The sequence below is a fragment of the Gavialis gangeticus genome, unplaced genomic scaffold (assembly GCF_001723915.1).
Source record: "Gavialis gangeticus isolate Ggan-Ray unplaced genomic scaffold, GavGan_comp1, whole genome shotgun sequence".
NCBI lineage: Eukaryota > Metazoa > Chordata > Crocodylia > Gavialidae > Gavialis > Gavialis gangeticus.
This window is the reverse complement of record NW_017729031.1, coordinates 83,710,222-83,728,742: the sequence shown is the minus strand read 5'-3', so window position 1 is coordinate 83,728,742 and position 18,521 is coordinate 83,710,222. Positions and strand designations below refer to the sequence as shown.

General features: G+C 38.3%; 1 protein-coding gene across 36 annotated transcripts in view; it reads right to left on the bottom strand.

The window, feature by feature from the left end:
- The window catches only part of PCBP3 (poly(rC) binding protein 3), a 293,840-nt gene that overhangs the window by 64,418 nt on the left and 210,901 nt on the right, over positions 1–18,521 (bottom strand). For 19 of the 36 annotated variants that reach the window (XM_019523269.1, XM_019523258.1, XM_019523241.1 and 16 more), the window contains 3 exons: positions 12,146–12,187; positions 3,109–3,187; positions 2,158–2,217 (listed from right to left, as the gene is read on the bottom strand). In XM_019523269.1, the coding sequence (XP_019378814.1) occupies positions 2,158–2,217; positions 3,109–3,187; positions 12,146–12,187 (181 nt within the window). The remainder of the gene's footprint in view (positions 1–2,157; positions 2,218–3,108; positions 3,188–12,145; positions 12,188–18,521) is intronic. The other 17 variants (XM_019523243.1, XM_019523238.1, XM_019523266.1 and 14 more) reach the window with 4 other exon arrangements.

Sequence of the window (18,521 nt, the reverse complement as noted above, 5' to 3'; positions counted from 1 at the left end):
ACGTGTGTGTGTGTGTGTGATTTCATATAAACTATCTTGATATGTGTACTTCATGTATATGTATACACATTAGGTTCAAATCCTTAGCTCACATGCAAGACATGGCATCAGTGACTTCATTAGACCTAAACTGATTTACAACCGATGAGGATCGAGCCCATTAAACATAAGCATAGTATTTTATCACAAAAAGCAGGTTAGAGATGCACCTTATACACTAATGAATCAGACATGTATAAGCTTTTGTGAACAAGAACTCACTAAATCATCTGATGAAGTCAGTTCTTGCTCACAAAAGCTTACACGTCCACATGGGTGGATATAGGATTTCCTCAAGAGGGTGTGGCCCACTGTCCCTCAGTCCTCCAGGATGGAGGCGAGGCATGGCTGGAGCCCCCAGGTCAGCAGTAGCCACCAGGAAGCCAGGCAGAGAGCAGCAAATCAACAGCGAATGGAAGGGGGGGCAGGTATCTGTGGAAGGGGAGGGAGAGGCCAGAGCCACTCCTGCTCTGCTTCAGCTGGTGGCGGTGAGGAGCAGGTGCATAGCATGCTGGGCTCTACCAGCAACACCAGTGGCAGTATGCAGATTCCACCTTCCAGCCTCTGCTCCCTGCTTTCCTTCCACACTTCCCTCTATGGCCTGTGCTGGCAGGAGAAATCTGTGCACCACTGCCACTGTCCCTGCACAACTGCTCCCTGCAGGGCATCCTTGCTTTCCCTCCTTGCCTCCATCATCTGGGAACAGCAACAGCAGCAGGAGAGAATACCAGGTAGCAGAGGACACCAGGTTGCATGGGGGGAGTGGGGGAAGCAAGGCTAACTAACTCTCTCTGCTCAAAGTAGTTTGCTCTAATACATATCCATCCACCAACCAGACATGTCCTTATATGGGTTTTTTTCCTAGTGGTATGAGGAATTCTTTTTTTTCCCCTGAAAATACTTTATTACTAGGCCATATTAGGAGATACAGTAGAATGCCAGACTACCACACTAAGTAGGACTGGCCTCTGTGTGGTTATGAAAACACACTGTTTATTGATTGATCACTACCTATGATGTAACTGTTATCTCTGCATTTTCCTCTGACAATAAAAGTGTAGCAAAGCTTTTGTAATTTTAACTGTTGTATTGGGAGCTGAATTTACAGCAGTGGATCACTACGGAATTTTGCAGCAGTTACAGTGACAGGATAACACCAGATGCCCGCTCCTGTGCAGCAACTATCCTCCCATTATGAAGGGGTTAAAAGGTACGTTTGCCCATAGCCAACAGTTACTTTTTAAAGTACTGTGCTAACATATAAGGGAATTTAAAAGAGGTGTTTTTTCAAGTTTTCATAAATAGCAAGAGATTTCCTGATCAAAAAGGAGCAGGAACTTTAAGAGAAGGGAAGAAACTGCACTGCAGAAAAAATGAGCAGTTGACTGGAAGTGCAGTTGTTCAGCATCCTACTGTAATGTGAAGAAAGGTATTGTTTAAATGAAAAGCATTCTAAGTCATGTAAATGCCAAAAATATTTTAGAGTTCTTAATTTCTTCTCTCAATTATTCTCAAATGCTAAGAAAATTTCTTTTAACTGTTTCAAATATATACAAAATAAATTATAAAAGAGAGCTAGTATATATAAGTATACATGAAATTGTCAGTGCAAAAGATTTGAAATAGGCATTTATCAAAAACTTACAATTGTACTTGGACACATTAATGTACTGTGTAACTTAGGAAGCTACCTCACCCTGGATGAACTAAAAAAGTTATATCACCAAAGTCATACTGTACCTTGGTTCCACAGGAATTTTTCTATCGTCTCAAGTAGAATTTTATAAAAAATTAATGCAGTATTATGGATCATAATTCTCTTGTCTTCTTTATCAATACATAAGTTCCATTAGCATGAATAATAGTTATACAAACGTATCAAGAGAATACTTAAAAAAAATATCAAAATGCAGTACAGTATGGGCAATTTTTTTCTTTCTTTTGACATGTACAAAGAAAAAGGCAGATACTGTCCTAGCTAACCTTGTCTTGCCTACTGGACGTCATATTGTCTTGACAAACAAAATGATACGTTATCTATGATTACAACGACAGGGTCCTATTCAAGCAAAATTTCACAACAGAAGTCTACTTATTTCCCTAGAGCTTTTGTTTTACCTGATGATTGGCCCATCAGATTTTGAGCTTCTTCGGAGGAATGTAAGGGCAGCTTTTCTCCTGAAGAGCAAAGAAGAAAGAGTTTTAATGCTTTTGCCTTCAAGGAGATAAGCAATGTCACTTCAACTAGGAAGCTCAAAATATGATGGACAAAATGGCAGCAACCAACTGGCACTTTTGACCATTGAGTGAAATGAAGATAATGTAAGTATTCTAATTCCCTCCACTATATCTGCCACCCTTATCTACAGTGAAAAATTTACCCTGCAATATTTGTTTTGTCAATAAAGTTTGAGACAAACAGTACTAGCTACAAGTCTGATTGTCTTTGTTTTTAATACACTTCTACAGAGAGATATCTCCCAAGAACCACACTTAATCCCCACCACATTTCATGAAGCACAGTCTAGTTCATACATAGTAGTACTCTTACATCAATATTCTAACACTTTTTTGTGCTTATGAAAAGAACATCCCAGACAGCGATAGACAGGAAGAACTGAAAGGAATTTACAAAGCCTTTGCTGGCTTTCAATCTTCAGACAAAGCTTAACGAATAAAGCATTGTCAAAATGTATGGATGTCTCGCAATGAATAATATCAGCATGTGGTCATGAATAACAACTCCTCTGTGCTAGAAAGGGCCAAGGAGCATTGGGTTTTGTATCAAGTTTGAGTCACTTCTGCATAAATAGCTTGCCAAGCAGGAAGCTGATAAAATGGCTTCTCAAGAGCAGGTAGGTGGGACAAGCACTGTTAACACAAAGAACTGGACTATAAGAAAAAACGGAAACATTAAACTAGTCTCTTAGTTAACTTTTCACCAATGACATTTGCAACTTCCATTTACTTGTCCTATTTATTTCCATTAAATAAAACAAGTTTAGAAAGAGAGAGAAACTCTACAGGTAAGAAGAGAAGGAAATCTGTAAAGGGCATCTGGGTACGTACCAGGGAAAGCGGGGGTGGTCTGTCCAAGGGGAGTAAAAGGGGTTTGCTGCATAGCCAACTGGTGGAGCTTGGTCAACTGCTGAGGGGGTAGGAGGGACATTAGAACTAAGAAGGTTATTGTTATAGAGTACAAGTCACACCAAAAAAATTAAGAACGAAATTATAATAAAAAAAACAGGAAGCCATGTTAAGACATGGCAAACACAACATTAACAGAAGGACTTGGCCTGGGTAAATACAGTAAGCCCAAATCTTTAGCAGAAGTGCTTGATCAGGGTCTGAAGTACAATACCAGCAGCAAGCCCAATTTTGATCTCTGTCTCTAACTGAAATTACTTAACTCCGTCACTACAGATCTCTTCTGTTCCCATAGGCACACAAATAACGTAGCCAGCGCTGACAGAACAGGGAGATATTAATGCTGGTGTGAAGGTGCCAATGCAAATTAGTTCTAGTTGCATCTTGGCTTCTCAGGCTTTGTAACTCACTACAACTGACTACTATGAGCTTAGAATAGATGTAAAATATCTGAGCTGTGTCCAGTCTGCTGCCGGGTCCAGGAAGGTCAAATTCCAATATTTAAGAAATCTTTTTAAGTTCCTGGAATAACTGTAAGAACCATGCGATGACTGACCATTCCATTTTATTACCCAGCAGATGTGACCTTCACTTTACTTGTACACAGCACATTTTGAGGGAAATTTATCTGGCAGGCAAACCAACTGTAGGCCTTAAAGTAGGCTTTTTTAAAATTATTTTAATACAAGCTATCTAGCAGCTTGGCAAAATATGGGCTTCAGCCAACACAGGTAAGTATTTCAGATCCTGCATATCCCTTGTTGTGCTCGGAGTCTTTTCATGGCCCCTTCATAAACAGATCTCACGGAGAAGAATGCTACTGGAATACATTTTGTGCTCAATCACTTCTATTGTTCCAAATTCAAAATTAATGAGGCAGAAATTTCCATCCTATTAAGGCCACTTTCAAGATTTTGCTGTGTATGGAGGAGGGAACATCATGTCTCACGTGCCCCTCGGAGACCTTACAGTGCTTTGGTGGCCTTAAAGGTTTACAGAATCATAGAAATCAGAAATGGAAAAAAAACCTGATAGGCCAATTAATCCAGCCCCCCTACGAGGCATAGGGAGGGAGTTATTTTAATTTTTAAGTGAAATAACATTTGAAAAAACTCCTTACTCCTGCAGCACATCTGAGGAAGGGCGTGCAGGGAAGTCTGATATCAGCAATGGTAAGGGTGAAGCACTGATGGCGGAAGAGTTGGGAAGCTGAAGAAAACAAGTAGGGAGGTGGAAAGGGAATCTTAGAAATGGTATATTTCTGTCAGCTACCAGGGAGTTGGCAGGCAAAACATCAGCAGCACTTGGCATGCAAACTTTGGCAACTTTTTAAAACAAACTGGCAGAAAAGAGAAGGTCAAATTTGAAAATTCCACAAGTCGGAGTTTCCATTGGCTATTCTACCTAATCATAAAGCACTGAACACACCACTTACTAAACATCTCTTCAAGGTTGCACTGATCTAGGGGAGGAGTGTCATTTCATAGACAAGGAGTTCTGTGTACAAATCCCTACGTATCAAAATAGAATAAACCTTAGTATCACACACAACAGGATTCCATCTAAACAACATGGAAAACAAGGTCTACAATGTTATTTTCCTAGGCATGGCAACAAAAAATTAAATAAAAAGAAAATAATTATGAAAAGAAGAATTTTCCTCCCTCACACTAAAATGAAAACCAAAATGCTTTCTTTAGGCTTGTTTCAAAGTTAAAAATATAATTTTCAGTGATTCTGTAGCAATTACATTTTTTTCTTTTAAAATTAGTGTCTATATGCCGAACACTCACTGTGATCCCAAACAGCTAAGGACAGTTGCTGTGCAGTACCTTACAAGATCCACTTCCTCACTACTGTCATTGCCAGACTAGCTTCTCCCAGCATTCTTCGCTCACATGATAAGAGTCCCACTTACTGCTACTGGGGTTGAGAAATGAAAGCTGAAATAAATAACTTAGGAAGCTCAAACCACTCAATAAGACTGCTTTTTATCTGGACAGTCCTTATATATCCATGAAGGAACATTGTTTCATCCAAAGGAATGATTTCAGGGACTATGGACATTATAGCCACTTGGGGCAGAGGAAATTAATGAACTCCTTTCTGTTTCTTTTATTACTGAAATAGATTATTTTAAGAAATATTCTTAAAACAGACTTTTAACAAATGCATACCATAACATGAAAAACCTCAAAAGGAACAGGGACTTCATACTGAGGCATTAGGTTAAAGTTGCTAAAACCAATGCCTCGACTGTCTAAAACATATCTGGTGCGGCTAATTTGTGTACCCTGATGGGCTGGAGGGAGCTATAAAAGTTCTAGGATGTAGCATTTATTCAGACATATATTAGGTACAGAGCTGCCATGATTGGAGATCACTAGTTTTTATCAGTAAGCAGTTGTGCAGAATAACGGTAGCCATCAACAAAATTTCTGTGTATGCCTTACTAATGAACAATTGGCAAAGTGGTACATGGCTCAACACATACAATATTAGGTTCCATCAAACTGCACAATTTCCTATGCTCTTCATATGACTGTTTCTCACCCAAATACCCATGAGATTCCTCATCACTGCTCACTGCCTTCCCTTCTCCCACTGCAGATTTCAAATGAAAACTTGTCTAGATGTTAACATATCTCAACCTGCAGATAAACACACAGGAACAAACTTGTCCTAAGAGTCAAAGCTCCCATTGACTTGAGTGAGAGATTTAGTTGAATGAAAAATTAGAAAAATAATTTAAGATTTTACCCCAAGTACTTGAATTAATTTTCATTCCTTTAGCTTACTTTCAGATTTCCAGAACTATTATTTTAGGAGTCTCTAAAAAAGAAGAGGTTCAAATATACAAATATCTGTTGTAGAAGACAAACATAGAACATTTTCTGTCATATTCTATTAATTCAATTGTTCAACACTGTTTTAATGAACAGAACTTTGCAAGAGAGAGAATTATACAGCCAAAGCATTCAGTCTTCTTTCAGGCAACAAATGAAGTCTCACCATATTTTTCAAAATAAAGCCAAAGTATAATGAACCAGAACCCAATATTCTTTTTCTAACACTGAACCAGCAAATAAATATTCCTACAGTACAGCATACCATAACATGTTTTATTCCTGTAAGAAAGAGAAGTAGCATACCAAGAAGCAACACAGTACAAATTAATGCTGGGATTTTTTAAGAAGGAAAATTAGAAGAAAGAGTAAATTTGTCTGGCTAAAAAAGAATACATCTTTTTTTTATTTACGGTCTACGTAAGAGAGAAATTGAAATGTATGAAGCAAAAAAATAGGAAATATTATGCCAAACTGTCTAAAATGTGTACACTGAAAAATTATGACTTACATTGTGCTCTCTGTTACACTAGATAAATACAGCACCTCTAAAAATTGCCTTAGCTATATTAAATGCCACTGTTAGTGGTTTGCATTAATATTGTAGGAGCACAGTTGCCTATGGTTTGTGTTTGTAAGTCCCCATATTTTCTCACATCCCACATGCCCCCAAATAAGACACACACCTTCTTTAGGGAAGGCAGAATGAAGAAATAAAGATTTTTCCAGATGAATCTGACCATAGTGATTCTTTAACAACATGAGATTCACACTAGAGACTTTCAATACAAAGTCATACAACATGCAATGGTGGCCATTAAGTCTAAGATTTTCAGAGGGACGTGAGAAAGTTAGGAGCCTGAACCTCACTAAAAGTTACTGACAGCTGGGTGTCAAACTCCTTTCACAGTGCTATTGAAAACTCCAGCATTTCCACAATTGCCAACAGTTACCATCTACTTGATATGAAGAGATTTCTGTAATTTATCCCTCTATTTAACTGAGAGTTAACTGTGTTATATGCTGGGTTCTTAATGGCATCTGTTATATAAATAATGTAATGCACTGCATGCCAACATCACAGGAATGGGATGACCTGTTCAGGAGGTCACATCCCCTAGGATTGTATGGTGATGGTATAAAAGATGTGACGTGCACATGCAAGGGGACAGATATGAGAATTCCCAGGAAACCTTAACTCTGGCTTTTCTGAGCCAGAGCCTTAGCCCACTGGAATTATACCAATTTATATTTGGCCTTCTAACATCTATGCAATTGAAATCTCCACCTTCTCATTGTAGTAAGGTATGCTTTTGGTTTTACTTCTTGGCAGTTTTTTAAAGATAAATTTGTACTTTTTCTATTTCTAAGTATTTTACTGTAATATGAAGCAGTGTTTGTTTATATATTTTCTTCTTCAAAAAAAAGATATTCTTTTAATGACCCGGTTCACTCCAAAATAAATAGAAACAGTTAACAAACGTGAATTTTGGCATGAATGGCTAAAAATTGCAAAGACATTAGTCTTTACAATATGGATAGTAGAAACTACACAAAAACCCATGTGAAATGAATATCTATCAAATAAAAGAATTTTTTTCATTTGTGATGAATCTACTCCAACAGGAGAGTGTATCAAAGCTGTTATCAAACAAAAGGACAATTTGGCATTCAGTCAATGCCAGAAGTCAATAAGCACTAGCTGGGTATACAAAAGGTGCATCTACATGAGACGTTTACTGTGGAGTTGCCTAATTAGCTCTGCAGTAATGTCTGAGCATCTACAAATCTATTAAGCCATAGTTTCTCAACCTGTGGTACATGGGTACCCCAGGCAGGGTACCCCTGGCAGGGGGTACATGGGTACCCCAATACACTCTATCTTTCTCTTGCCCTCTTTTCCTCTCTCGCCCCTTCCCCCTCTCAAAACTATGGCAAAAATGTTGGTGCACCATGCACTGTGCAGCACTTTAAATTCCCCAGTAATAATTTGGAGTGCTGCGCTTTGCACAGCACTGGGTTCAGCCCTCCTCACTTTGGCCAACATCACCTCTAGCCCAGGTACATACGTGAGTTGTGCACCCCTGGTGTAAAAGGTGGCAACCCTACCCACACCAGATCAGACATCTGTCATATCATGGCCTTCTATACACAGCCCTTCTTCCAACATATGGCACAAATTAGTCTGTAAATATAAAATCCCTGGGAATGCCCCCAAAAGATACAAATCTCCATATTCCCTTCCTCTCTCAACCAAGTACTATATTTGGCCTATATTTTTTAGTATTTAAACAGGGGTATTAGAAGAATCAGGCAAATAAATACCAGAACAGCTCCATTCTACCAGTCATCTACCCAACATTTCTGCAATTGTCAAAGCACTGCACAAAAATTATTGCACTCTATAGAAAAAACAGTCCTGGTGCCCAGCACTGTAATGTAGCACTACCTTGGTACTACCTCATGAGGGAGAGTTTCATATCCTGAATCACCATATTATTTGTTATAGCTCCAAGGGGCACCACTTTTATCTGGAAGTTTTACATCCAAGCACTCGTCATGGCCAATCTTCGGAGGTTATGAAATCCAACAAAAGCACAGCATAAGATGATGTGACCCTCACAATACACTTGCAGATGGATTGTAACATAAGTATGATATAACCATTACATTATTAGGATCAGTCATTTATGACCCTCAGAGATTTATCCCAGACATTTCTGACCTTGTACACGCAATACATACTCACTGGATCCAGTCCCTGACAACAACAGTTTGGCAGGCATAGGTAAAACGAATATGCCTGTATTGTGACTTAATCATCACTTTAAGAGAACAAGGTCTTTCCCCAATCCTAATATTGGCATAGACCAGCTCAGAGAAGCAGCTCTCTGAAATCAATGCAGCCTCTTTGGTCCTAAAACTTCCAGACTAGCAAACAGAGCATAGATAAGGAGGTGAAATATTATAACTATATATTTTTCCATGTCTATATCGAGATATGTAGCTACAAAAGTGAGTTCAAAATATTATTTGATCTTTACGTTTGACAAAAAGATTTACTTAAAATTAAAAACCTGGTGGGTAATTTCTGTCATCTTTTACATTTTTCCTGAATTTTCTACAAAAAAGAAACTTTCAGTCTCTGAAACTATTTCATTTTTTAGCTTTTTCCATTTCCTGTGTCCTCCACCATTTTCTCCAGTGAAATAAGAGGGAAAACAAAGAACTGGAGAAGAAGTGGGAAGGATGAAAAAAGCCAAACATCAATTTTTTTAATTACCTGCCCCCCACCTCCAACAAAATAACTGGATTTTCAAAGGCCTTTTTCTTTAAAAAAAAATATGAAAATGGTGACATTTTCCAGAGAGAGATTCTAAAAATAACTAAATGTTTCATAAAACACTATTAATCTTGTGCAATTGTTCCTGTCCTCTACTTCAACACCTGCCATGCCCTGGCCATTGGAATGCTCCTAGATAGTGAGCTTTGGGAATAAATCAAACTGCCTTTGCTAGCCTGCAAAATGGACTGTTTCTCACTGCAGAGAGCAATCAATTTGCTTCCCAGACAACACTGGTTAGGTATGAAGGATATTCTCTGGAACAACAAAGTGAGAACTGGTAAATGTTTCTTCATGCATTGCCAACCCAGTCCCATTTTCTCTGACTAGTGGAATCCAGTGGTGAATGCCTGTGTCTTTAGGGGCAAAGAACTCTAATGTGGCTCTAAAAGAGTACCTATTTGCCCAGCTCTCAAACATACTATTAGCTGGCTCATCTTTCAATTGTAAAACCTATGACAATCATCAAAGGTCTGCCACTTTTCTCTTCTGAAAAAGTTGTGGTAGTGAGCAGCCTCCTCAGGATAAGAACAAAAGTCAGTTATTTGTGCTAGTATGCCTAGATCCTGTCAATGATTTAGATGCTACTGACTACAAAGGGTTGCCAATTTGTCTTGGAAGGACTGGACAAAGTGGTTGAAGTGGTTCCACTCAATTTAAGATAGAATTCAAAGGGTTGTATTATGTAATTGCTTCTTCTTATCAATGGGGTTAGCCATGGCATCCCATGAGGGTCCATTCCATCTTTCCCCTTGTTCAATGTCCATGTAAAGCCACCAGAGAAAGTCACAAGGAGCTATGAACCAACGCATAACCAAGAAGCCGAGAACACAGAGGTCTGCATCTCCTCTTCTTTGAATCTACATTAGATAATTTCCTGGCTTTCTCAACTGAAGTTTGGGCCATGGAGGAAAGCTAGCTAGTTTAAATAGCCCATCAAAATTGGGATGCCAATGGTAAGAGTGGGCCTCAAGCCTGAGATCTCAGTAGATTCTTTCCCACTCATGGACTCACGGAAAATAGTATAGCAGAAGTGCTTCCTTTCACTTCAGGATGGCAAAGAGGCTGCTTCTTTTCACTGGACCAGTTTTGTCCATCTTTCTTACCTCAACAATAAACTATAGCCTGGTGTACCTGGGGTTAACCCAAAAGAGGTAACCTTCAGCAAACTTCAGCTAGTATAAGATGATGCTATTGATCACTGGCTAGGCCAGAATAAAGAGAAAATAATATTACACTTGCGCTCTGTCCACTGCCGTAATTGGCAATTCACTTCCAGGTGAAATTCTAGACGTTGATTGTAACTACAAAATCCTCAGTGGTTTAGATCACTGTTATCTTAGAGATGACCTCTCTTGGGTCTTACTTAACTATGTGTTTCACATGCTTCTGCCAATCATGAAGTCCATGGAAGACAGGGATTCTTCCTTTCACAGGTTGTTCTCTATAAAATTCTCTCATACCAGAGACATCTTAGAGCCTAAGTTTGGCTTCCTATACAACACTTTAAGATGCAACTCATAGAAATACAGATCTGGAGTTCAAACCACCTGTCTCACCAGCTTCAGTCTTCAAATTCAGCTAGGAGTCTTGGGAACTGCAAGCACACCCCCTCAAGTTTCAAAGAAGTGGTAATGTACTTAACCTAATTTATTGTAGTATAGTGCAGACTGATGCTACAGTGAGAAGTGGGCTTCTCATGCTTCTTCATTCACATCCCTAAGGAACTGAAGCAAACAGGTAGGCCAGACAATCCATGGGGCTGTGGACTGGGTTATTTGTGGAGGTTGTAGCTATACATGGGATTTCATGTACTGATCCTAATTTTGTTTGGGGGAAAACACTAAAGAAGCTGCCAAAGAGGCATACTGGTGAAGGCTGCAAAGGGGATGTGCCCTTTGCCACCTGTACCCAGGTTTATATCACTAGAAATAGGCATCAAGAAAAAAATAGTTTAACTAAGAAACAGCAGCCCTTTCTTCTCCTTTTCTTCACTCCTGTTCGCCACCAGACTAATACTGAGATCACCAGAACAACCAGAAAATAGCAAGAATACGCTATAATTACCTACATCCTTTCCTACTGATAAATCATGCACAACAGAAAGCTTTGCTGACTGACTCATTGCTAGGCAACTTTTGGGGTCTCACCTCTATGTTATGCCAAATAAGATGTTTGTTCCCATTCACCAAACTTAGCATTTTATAGTCTGTGCTTAAGCTATTGAACTATTTTGTTTTGAAAAATGGGAAGAATTCAGCATCATCAGACATACAGACTTCCTTTCCAGTAAAACTGAGACCATATTTAATGACAAACTTATAGGAAGGCACAGCTCTGAAAGCAAAGTTTTTGAGACAGCCATAATACCCTAAGTTTTCAAATACATCTGCCTTTTCACATTAGCACCTAGATAAGTCATTGTATGCATTTGATTATCAACATTTAATGAAGATGAGGCAGTAGAGGTGAAAAACTATTTTGACCATTCTCTAAGGCACAAAATGCATATAGGATGTATATCTTAGTAAAGGGATAGCACTGAACAATACAGTAATTTAGCATCAGGCCAAGTCCTCAATATTAATAAAGTTTAGTGCTAATAGGTTAAAGGCTATTCAAGGTATTATAGATACTACACATGGTCAGTTACTTTGAGAATACAGTATTAATATTATTGTGTAATATTAATATTAGTAGTAATTAACAGAAGCATGCAGGTGACATAGAAGAGTAGAATGGATATAAGAAAAATTAAGGTAAAACTCACATCCGGGTGTGGAATAGCGTATTGTCCCTGAATTGTATAGGCCTGCAAAAGAAAAAAATATATATTATTAGACTTTACAGCAGCATCCAGTTAAGTCCTATGTCTCACTTGAGGCTTGTTTACCAAATTATTTTTCCTTTCAATAACCCATATGGTAAAACAGAGAAGGTGTTTTGATTTTTTGACATGTACAGTCACATATAAATTAAGCCAGATAGGGCAACCTCACCCTTCTCCATAGTACCCTAGTCAGTGTCAGTGTTAAAATTGCTCCTATTCAGTTCCTTTCAGCTGTAATTCTTTGGAATGCCAACTATAAAACACTCTGCTTTCCAATCCAGACCACTGGACTGAAAGAACACTGCTAACTATAGTGTCATGAAAATAACATGTCTTCCCTCTTAAAAAGGTTTCTGTAACAAGCAGCAGCACTGCTCAGTAAAAAGACCCAAAACGGTCCTTTAAATTACATAATTATAATTTAATTATTTAAAATACAGCTTTTTAGCAAGCCTACAGAGAAATCCCAAAATGCTTCTGTTTGGATTACAGGATTTCTAATTCAGCATTCAACACTAAGCCAGAACTACAGAATTGCTACACAGTACTTAAACCCAACGCACACTTTGCTGTACAAGATTTTTGAACACAGTTATGTTCGGGAAGCCCTACAAATACTTATCAGCAGCTGGTTTGCTTAAAAAAACTCTTTGTAATGTGATAATTTCCAACCTCTCATTGTGATCTGATTACATCTTTCTAAGAAAGATTTGGATGATCAGAACATTGCTGGGACTGTACTGGATAGTACAGTGTGTAAAACTAAGTGATTTTAGTTCCAAAGAACATCTTAAGACCACACATAAAAAGCACATTTGTTAAATGAATGGAAGTTTTAAAGTGATTGACTATATTCTCTTTTAATCTCCATACCAACTTCACAGGGCACAGTAAGCCCTGTGACTATGACAGTGGAGTCACAATCATGGAAATATTTTCATAGTAAGTGAAGTAATTTCATCACCCTTTGATTTCATGTTACACTAGAAAAACATATTGCATGTTGTTTGCAGGAGTTATGGCTCTATTTTGCATCTGCTGGGTATGTGCAACACAGAAGTTCCTTGTGGCAGGTGACAGACAGTCTATATGCAGACAGGCTGTGGAACTAAGACCATTAAAATTCAGACGATAGAGACACTTCCGGAGTACATATAAAAGCCCTTTGGACTACATTTTCAAACATATTTCTGAAGGCTCATTTTCTTCTATGTGGAGACCATTCTTTTATAACATTCTAACTTTAATTTAAAAATTGCACAACTGTAAGCAGGAGTTGATTTGATCAGCCTGGTCCCATAGGGTACTAAGCATCTGACAAGAACTCGGTAACCTTGTGTTAGGGGTACTTGGTAACTTTTAGGACTGGACTTTCTAAGTAATTGCCCTCACTATAATAAATGTAGTTTAATGGAACTGCACTGTGCAAAGTTATAAATGTCAGCCATAGATAAGCAAAGATGCAGCAGACAACTTTGGAGCCAATATTAACCAGGCTCTGAATCTGACAGCTTTCAGCTATGCTTATGGCCTGAGTCTTACAAAGCATGCACTGAATTTACCCACTTCAAAGTCCATTAATTGTTTTTATTTTCCACCCACTCATGATCCATACTTGTAAAATAAATAGGTAATTCAGAAAACATATTAAGAGTGCAGACGCAGGGTCCTTACTTTAGACAAAACTTCTATTGGTAACTGCCAGCAGGACTGGATCCTTTATCCAAATGAATATTCATTTACACTGCCAGATATTATGGCTGGGATTTAAAAAGATGCACAAGGAGTTTGGACAGCCTGTTTCTATCCAAATTAATGGGCAGCTCTTAAATCTATTATTCCATAAGGCAGTGTTTATAAAGAAAGAAAAATAATCCAGCCCAGGGTCCAGCTGTGACTGGGACAGCTGAAAAAGGTTTAATTCAGAAAATGGAAGAGATTTCTCTGTTCCCAGTACTGGCTTCAACAGACGGAAACTTCCCTCTCAGGATCATCACAAATAAAGGGATCCTATGCTCTGTTCAAATGAACACTAGTTAAAAAAAAAAAAAAAAAAAAAAAATCACTGAAACAATACATGTGCATATTTTTCATCAGAGTAAAAACAATATGGTTTTTCAGCCTGACAGAATTTGCTGAGCTGTGCAGTTAAAAAGTTTAAACAAGTGCCTTTATATAAAGAACATGCATACAGTCATTGATTAACATATCCCATGAGGTGCAGAATTAAAAATGAAGAGATTGCTGGTATTCACCATGGTGAAACCAGGTAAGTGAATCAGACTCAGGACCAGTGATATCTGTGATGTAGTCATTGACTTTTGCAAAGGTAACACAAATACCTACTCAAACATTGTGGAAAGTAACACAAAGCAAAGTGGATTTTTTTCAAATATTTTGTTTTCTATTATAAAATGTGCAGTTTTTATACCTTGCTAAATCTACACTTACCATAAAGCCATATTAAGGTGAAATGTATTTCTGTGCAGGAAGCCAATACAAGGCATGTATGCCACTTACATCTCCCTTATGCCCTCAAAATAGTGCATACATTACATTTAAGTGATATATGAGCCTTGTGCTTACTGTCTGCATTACAGCAAATTTCCCTCTCTATATCCTTGGGATCTAGTTTGGTATTTTCAAGGGATCTTGGATTTTTATCAAAGCTTTAATATATTCTTTTTATCCCCTCAAAAATAAGCACTACAGATACAAACAGCCATCTACCAGAAACTCTAGTATCAAAGAACTTATTGGGTTATCTTTGTAATCAAAACATTTTCAGATGATTCCAAAATAAATGGCATAAAAGATGGATAACAGTTTGTAAAGGGAGAGTAAAGACAGCACAGAAAAGAAAATTTTTGAATGGTCAAAAAGTTACAACATTGCTCCAAATCAACAAGTTGGTCACTTCAGTGATATCCCTAGATTGGCTGGGTGAAGAACAACAAGAGCAGAAAGGTTGGAAACTAAAAGGCAACAAGCATTTTTTGTTGTTGTTTGGTTTTCATTTCTGGAAGCAAAATTCTTTGACATTTAGAACATTACCATTTCTTAAGGCACATTCTCGATGTCCTCAGTCTCCAAAGGGTTAAATTCCCCACTCATATCTTTTTCGCATAAAGTATAGTAATAAGGAAAGCTGATTGAGGCTGTTCTCTCAAATGTTAAATTTTCCTTTGAATTTCAATTTGATATTTTGATTAATTGTCTTTTGGAGGTCAGACTTTGAACATTGTCCGTTGCCATCTACAGTTTACAGCAACTGATTACAAATAGGATCCAAATGGATGATAAATTATATTCTGTATTCAGTAATATACTTACTTAATTCTAGACAGGTTTCACTGATTACAGAAATTTAAAAGAGTAGGACAATAAGCATAACATTCAAGAATATATTTAAAATAAGTCCAGCCTCTTGGGGATATTCTACCGAATGTCTTCCTTTAAATGCAGAGTTACTTACAGATATGAAGGTGTCCTGATGAAAGTCAATGTTCTTAAAAACTGACATTACAATTCAGTAATTGCTTTTAAACAAATCAGCATTTCCCAACACAATTTCAGATACTGCCAGTCAAAAGCACATGGAAAAAACCATGGCATCTTACTTTGGGTAGATTTACATGCAACTTTCTGTGCTTCCATTGACTTAACCCACCAATATGTTTGCTCAAGTACCCCCTGACATTATGATATAGCATATCCTTCTGAGTCCTGGAGCTACGTTATATGGATAACTCTATTGTTGTGATACTGGAGGTATGCAGTCAGTCACGTCTGAGGCTTCCCTTCCCAAGAAGGGACAGAAACCATGGCCCACAAAGGCTTAGGTCTTGTGCCACCTGTACAGAAGCCAGGGCATGTATACAACTCCTAAAATAGCCACATGGCCCCAGGCTCCACAGAACCTGAGCTGCTCCTGGAATCCTGCTCAAAGGTCAGGATGGCTTTTGGAAGCATGGAAGGAGAAGCGGTGCAGTAAGTTATTAAAGGGTGAGTGCACTTGTACTACTTTGCCTTGTGACTAGTACACAGTCACTGCATAAGCTCCTGGCCCTTCTCTCCAACTACTTTCAACTGCTGTTGATTCCCATGTAGCTCCACGGGGAGCATTTGCTATCTGTAACAGTCAGTGACTATGCTCAGGGTGCCTCAGGTTGAGGGCAAGTAGGGTGGGGAAGCAGAAATCATTGCTCACACGATATGTGGGGATGGCGTACAAACACCAGGAGCTTGGGAATAAGTGAGTTAGGAAGCCTTGAAAGAAAATGGTGGATATGGAAGATTGGGAGAGCTGAGACAGGTGGCCATGTATTGTGGGATGGGAGAGCCTGAGACAGTTGGCTGGATGTTGCGAGGAGGGTTAGGATAGACTGGGACTGAGAGATGAGAAGGTTGTTAGCAGAATAGGAAAGCCTGCAGTAATTAAAGGTGTTGCCCGGCACTGGGAGAACTTATGGCAGGTAAAAAGGGTATTTTGGGGAGAATGGGAGCAATTTAGGCTGTTGGGAAACAGATTAAACCAAGGCATCCTGAAGGAATTAGTGGTATTTGGTAAGACTAAGACAATAAAGTTGCTTGCGTTGTATTGAATGCCTGATGTTCATCAATGCCGCAGCATACACGGGGAGAATGAGAAACTGAGGCAGCTAGGGGGCATTTCTTCTACATCACTTGTTGTTCCAGGCATAGAGCAGGGGCACTTGCCCTTTATCTTGGATACAGGAGTCGTACAATTAAATAGGACTTTCTCCTATTCAAAGGACAGAGAAAGCATTTTTTGGGAAAGAAGCTAAATATTTAGCCCAGCATTACAAGGTGTGAAAAACTGATACACACTTGATCTGAGCCTTCAAGAGGCCAAGAAGCGATGTAAATCAAACCCAAAGGACAAAACAGTATTCCATTTTAGAGCAAACAATGAGAAATGTCTGAACTGTAGAGGGTTATTTCTGCCCTGAAATAACTTCTGTTCAAGACACCAACACGTTTATATCAGGGACAAAACGTTTCTTCCATCTTACTCTCCCTTGTAAGAAGATAGTTACTTGAACAGCTGGACCCAAAGCGCTTTCATGCAACTAGAGTGAATAAATGATGCAATGAGTACTTATCTTGATTTTATTGACTAGTAAGAGACAGCTACAAATGCAACATTCTGTTATCAAAGCATGTGTCTTTTCCATGTGTTTCAATCATGGTTTATATTTCTATTTATCATGGTTCAGGGGACAAGAACCCTTTAAGCATGTCGTCTTGGAAGAAGTTGTTAGATATTCAGCTACTACAAAGCAAGGTGTTAAGTAGCTATGACTCCACTTGAAAGCAGTGGCACTGGTTGGTGCTCATTCCCACTGAACACCAGACCTTGTGTGTCCAAGCTGGGTGTTCAGTCCTTGAAGCACACAATTACTGAAACACCTACAAACGGATATTTCTGAAATTATAGCTAGATATATTTCTGTCTTCTTTCAGTCTGACCTGAAGGGAAGTTAGTGCAGACCTGGGGGCATTCCCTCTTCTAATTAAATTATTAGGTACTACAGTGGTGGATAGTGAAAAAACCCAGAGATTTAATTAAAGAGATGACTGAATTAGATAGATAAAATAATTACCAGCAATTGGCAATAAAACACCTGCAAGATGAGTTTCTGAATACTACCCATATATATTTCTGAAAATGCTTTGAATGCTGATCTTCTCTCTCTGCAGTAACTAAAATCATTTTTGTAAGCCAACTAGAAACCACTTCAAGGGTTTTACACAACAGGTTATATTTCCTTAATGAAACTGTTTTTTAAAATGACTTCAGTCAGCTGGTGTAATATTGGCATATAGATTTGGCCTCTATCAAATCAATTTTAGAGCTGAGCTAAAAGAATGATGTAAACTAGATAATGTGGGGTGTTCTTTGATGGTCAGTTTGTGACAAAAGGTTAAATGAAAAGTATCAGATAGAGATAACATTTGCCCAATTGTTTTTAAAGGGGATTTTAAAAACCATATAATTCTTGATAGGAGTTTTAATAAAAACATGCCTTAATTATCTGAAACAGCGTAAGCATCCAAAATTAATTCTGTATGCAAATTTCTGGCACACCTACGTGTGCAAGTTCTGTGGAAGGGGAAGACTATTCAATAAGGAAAACAGAGTTCAATTTAGCTTGCAAAGGATTATGATAAACTACACTTAACTACGAGCCAAACTCTGCCTTGGCTCACCCTGTGTGCACTCAAGAAAATGCAACATTGTCTGTTATTTAACAGTCTGTCCATTAGAAATAATGTACATTTCCTTGTACAT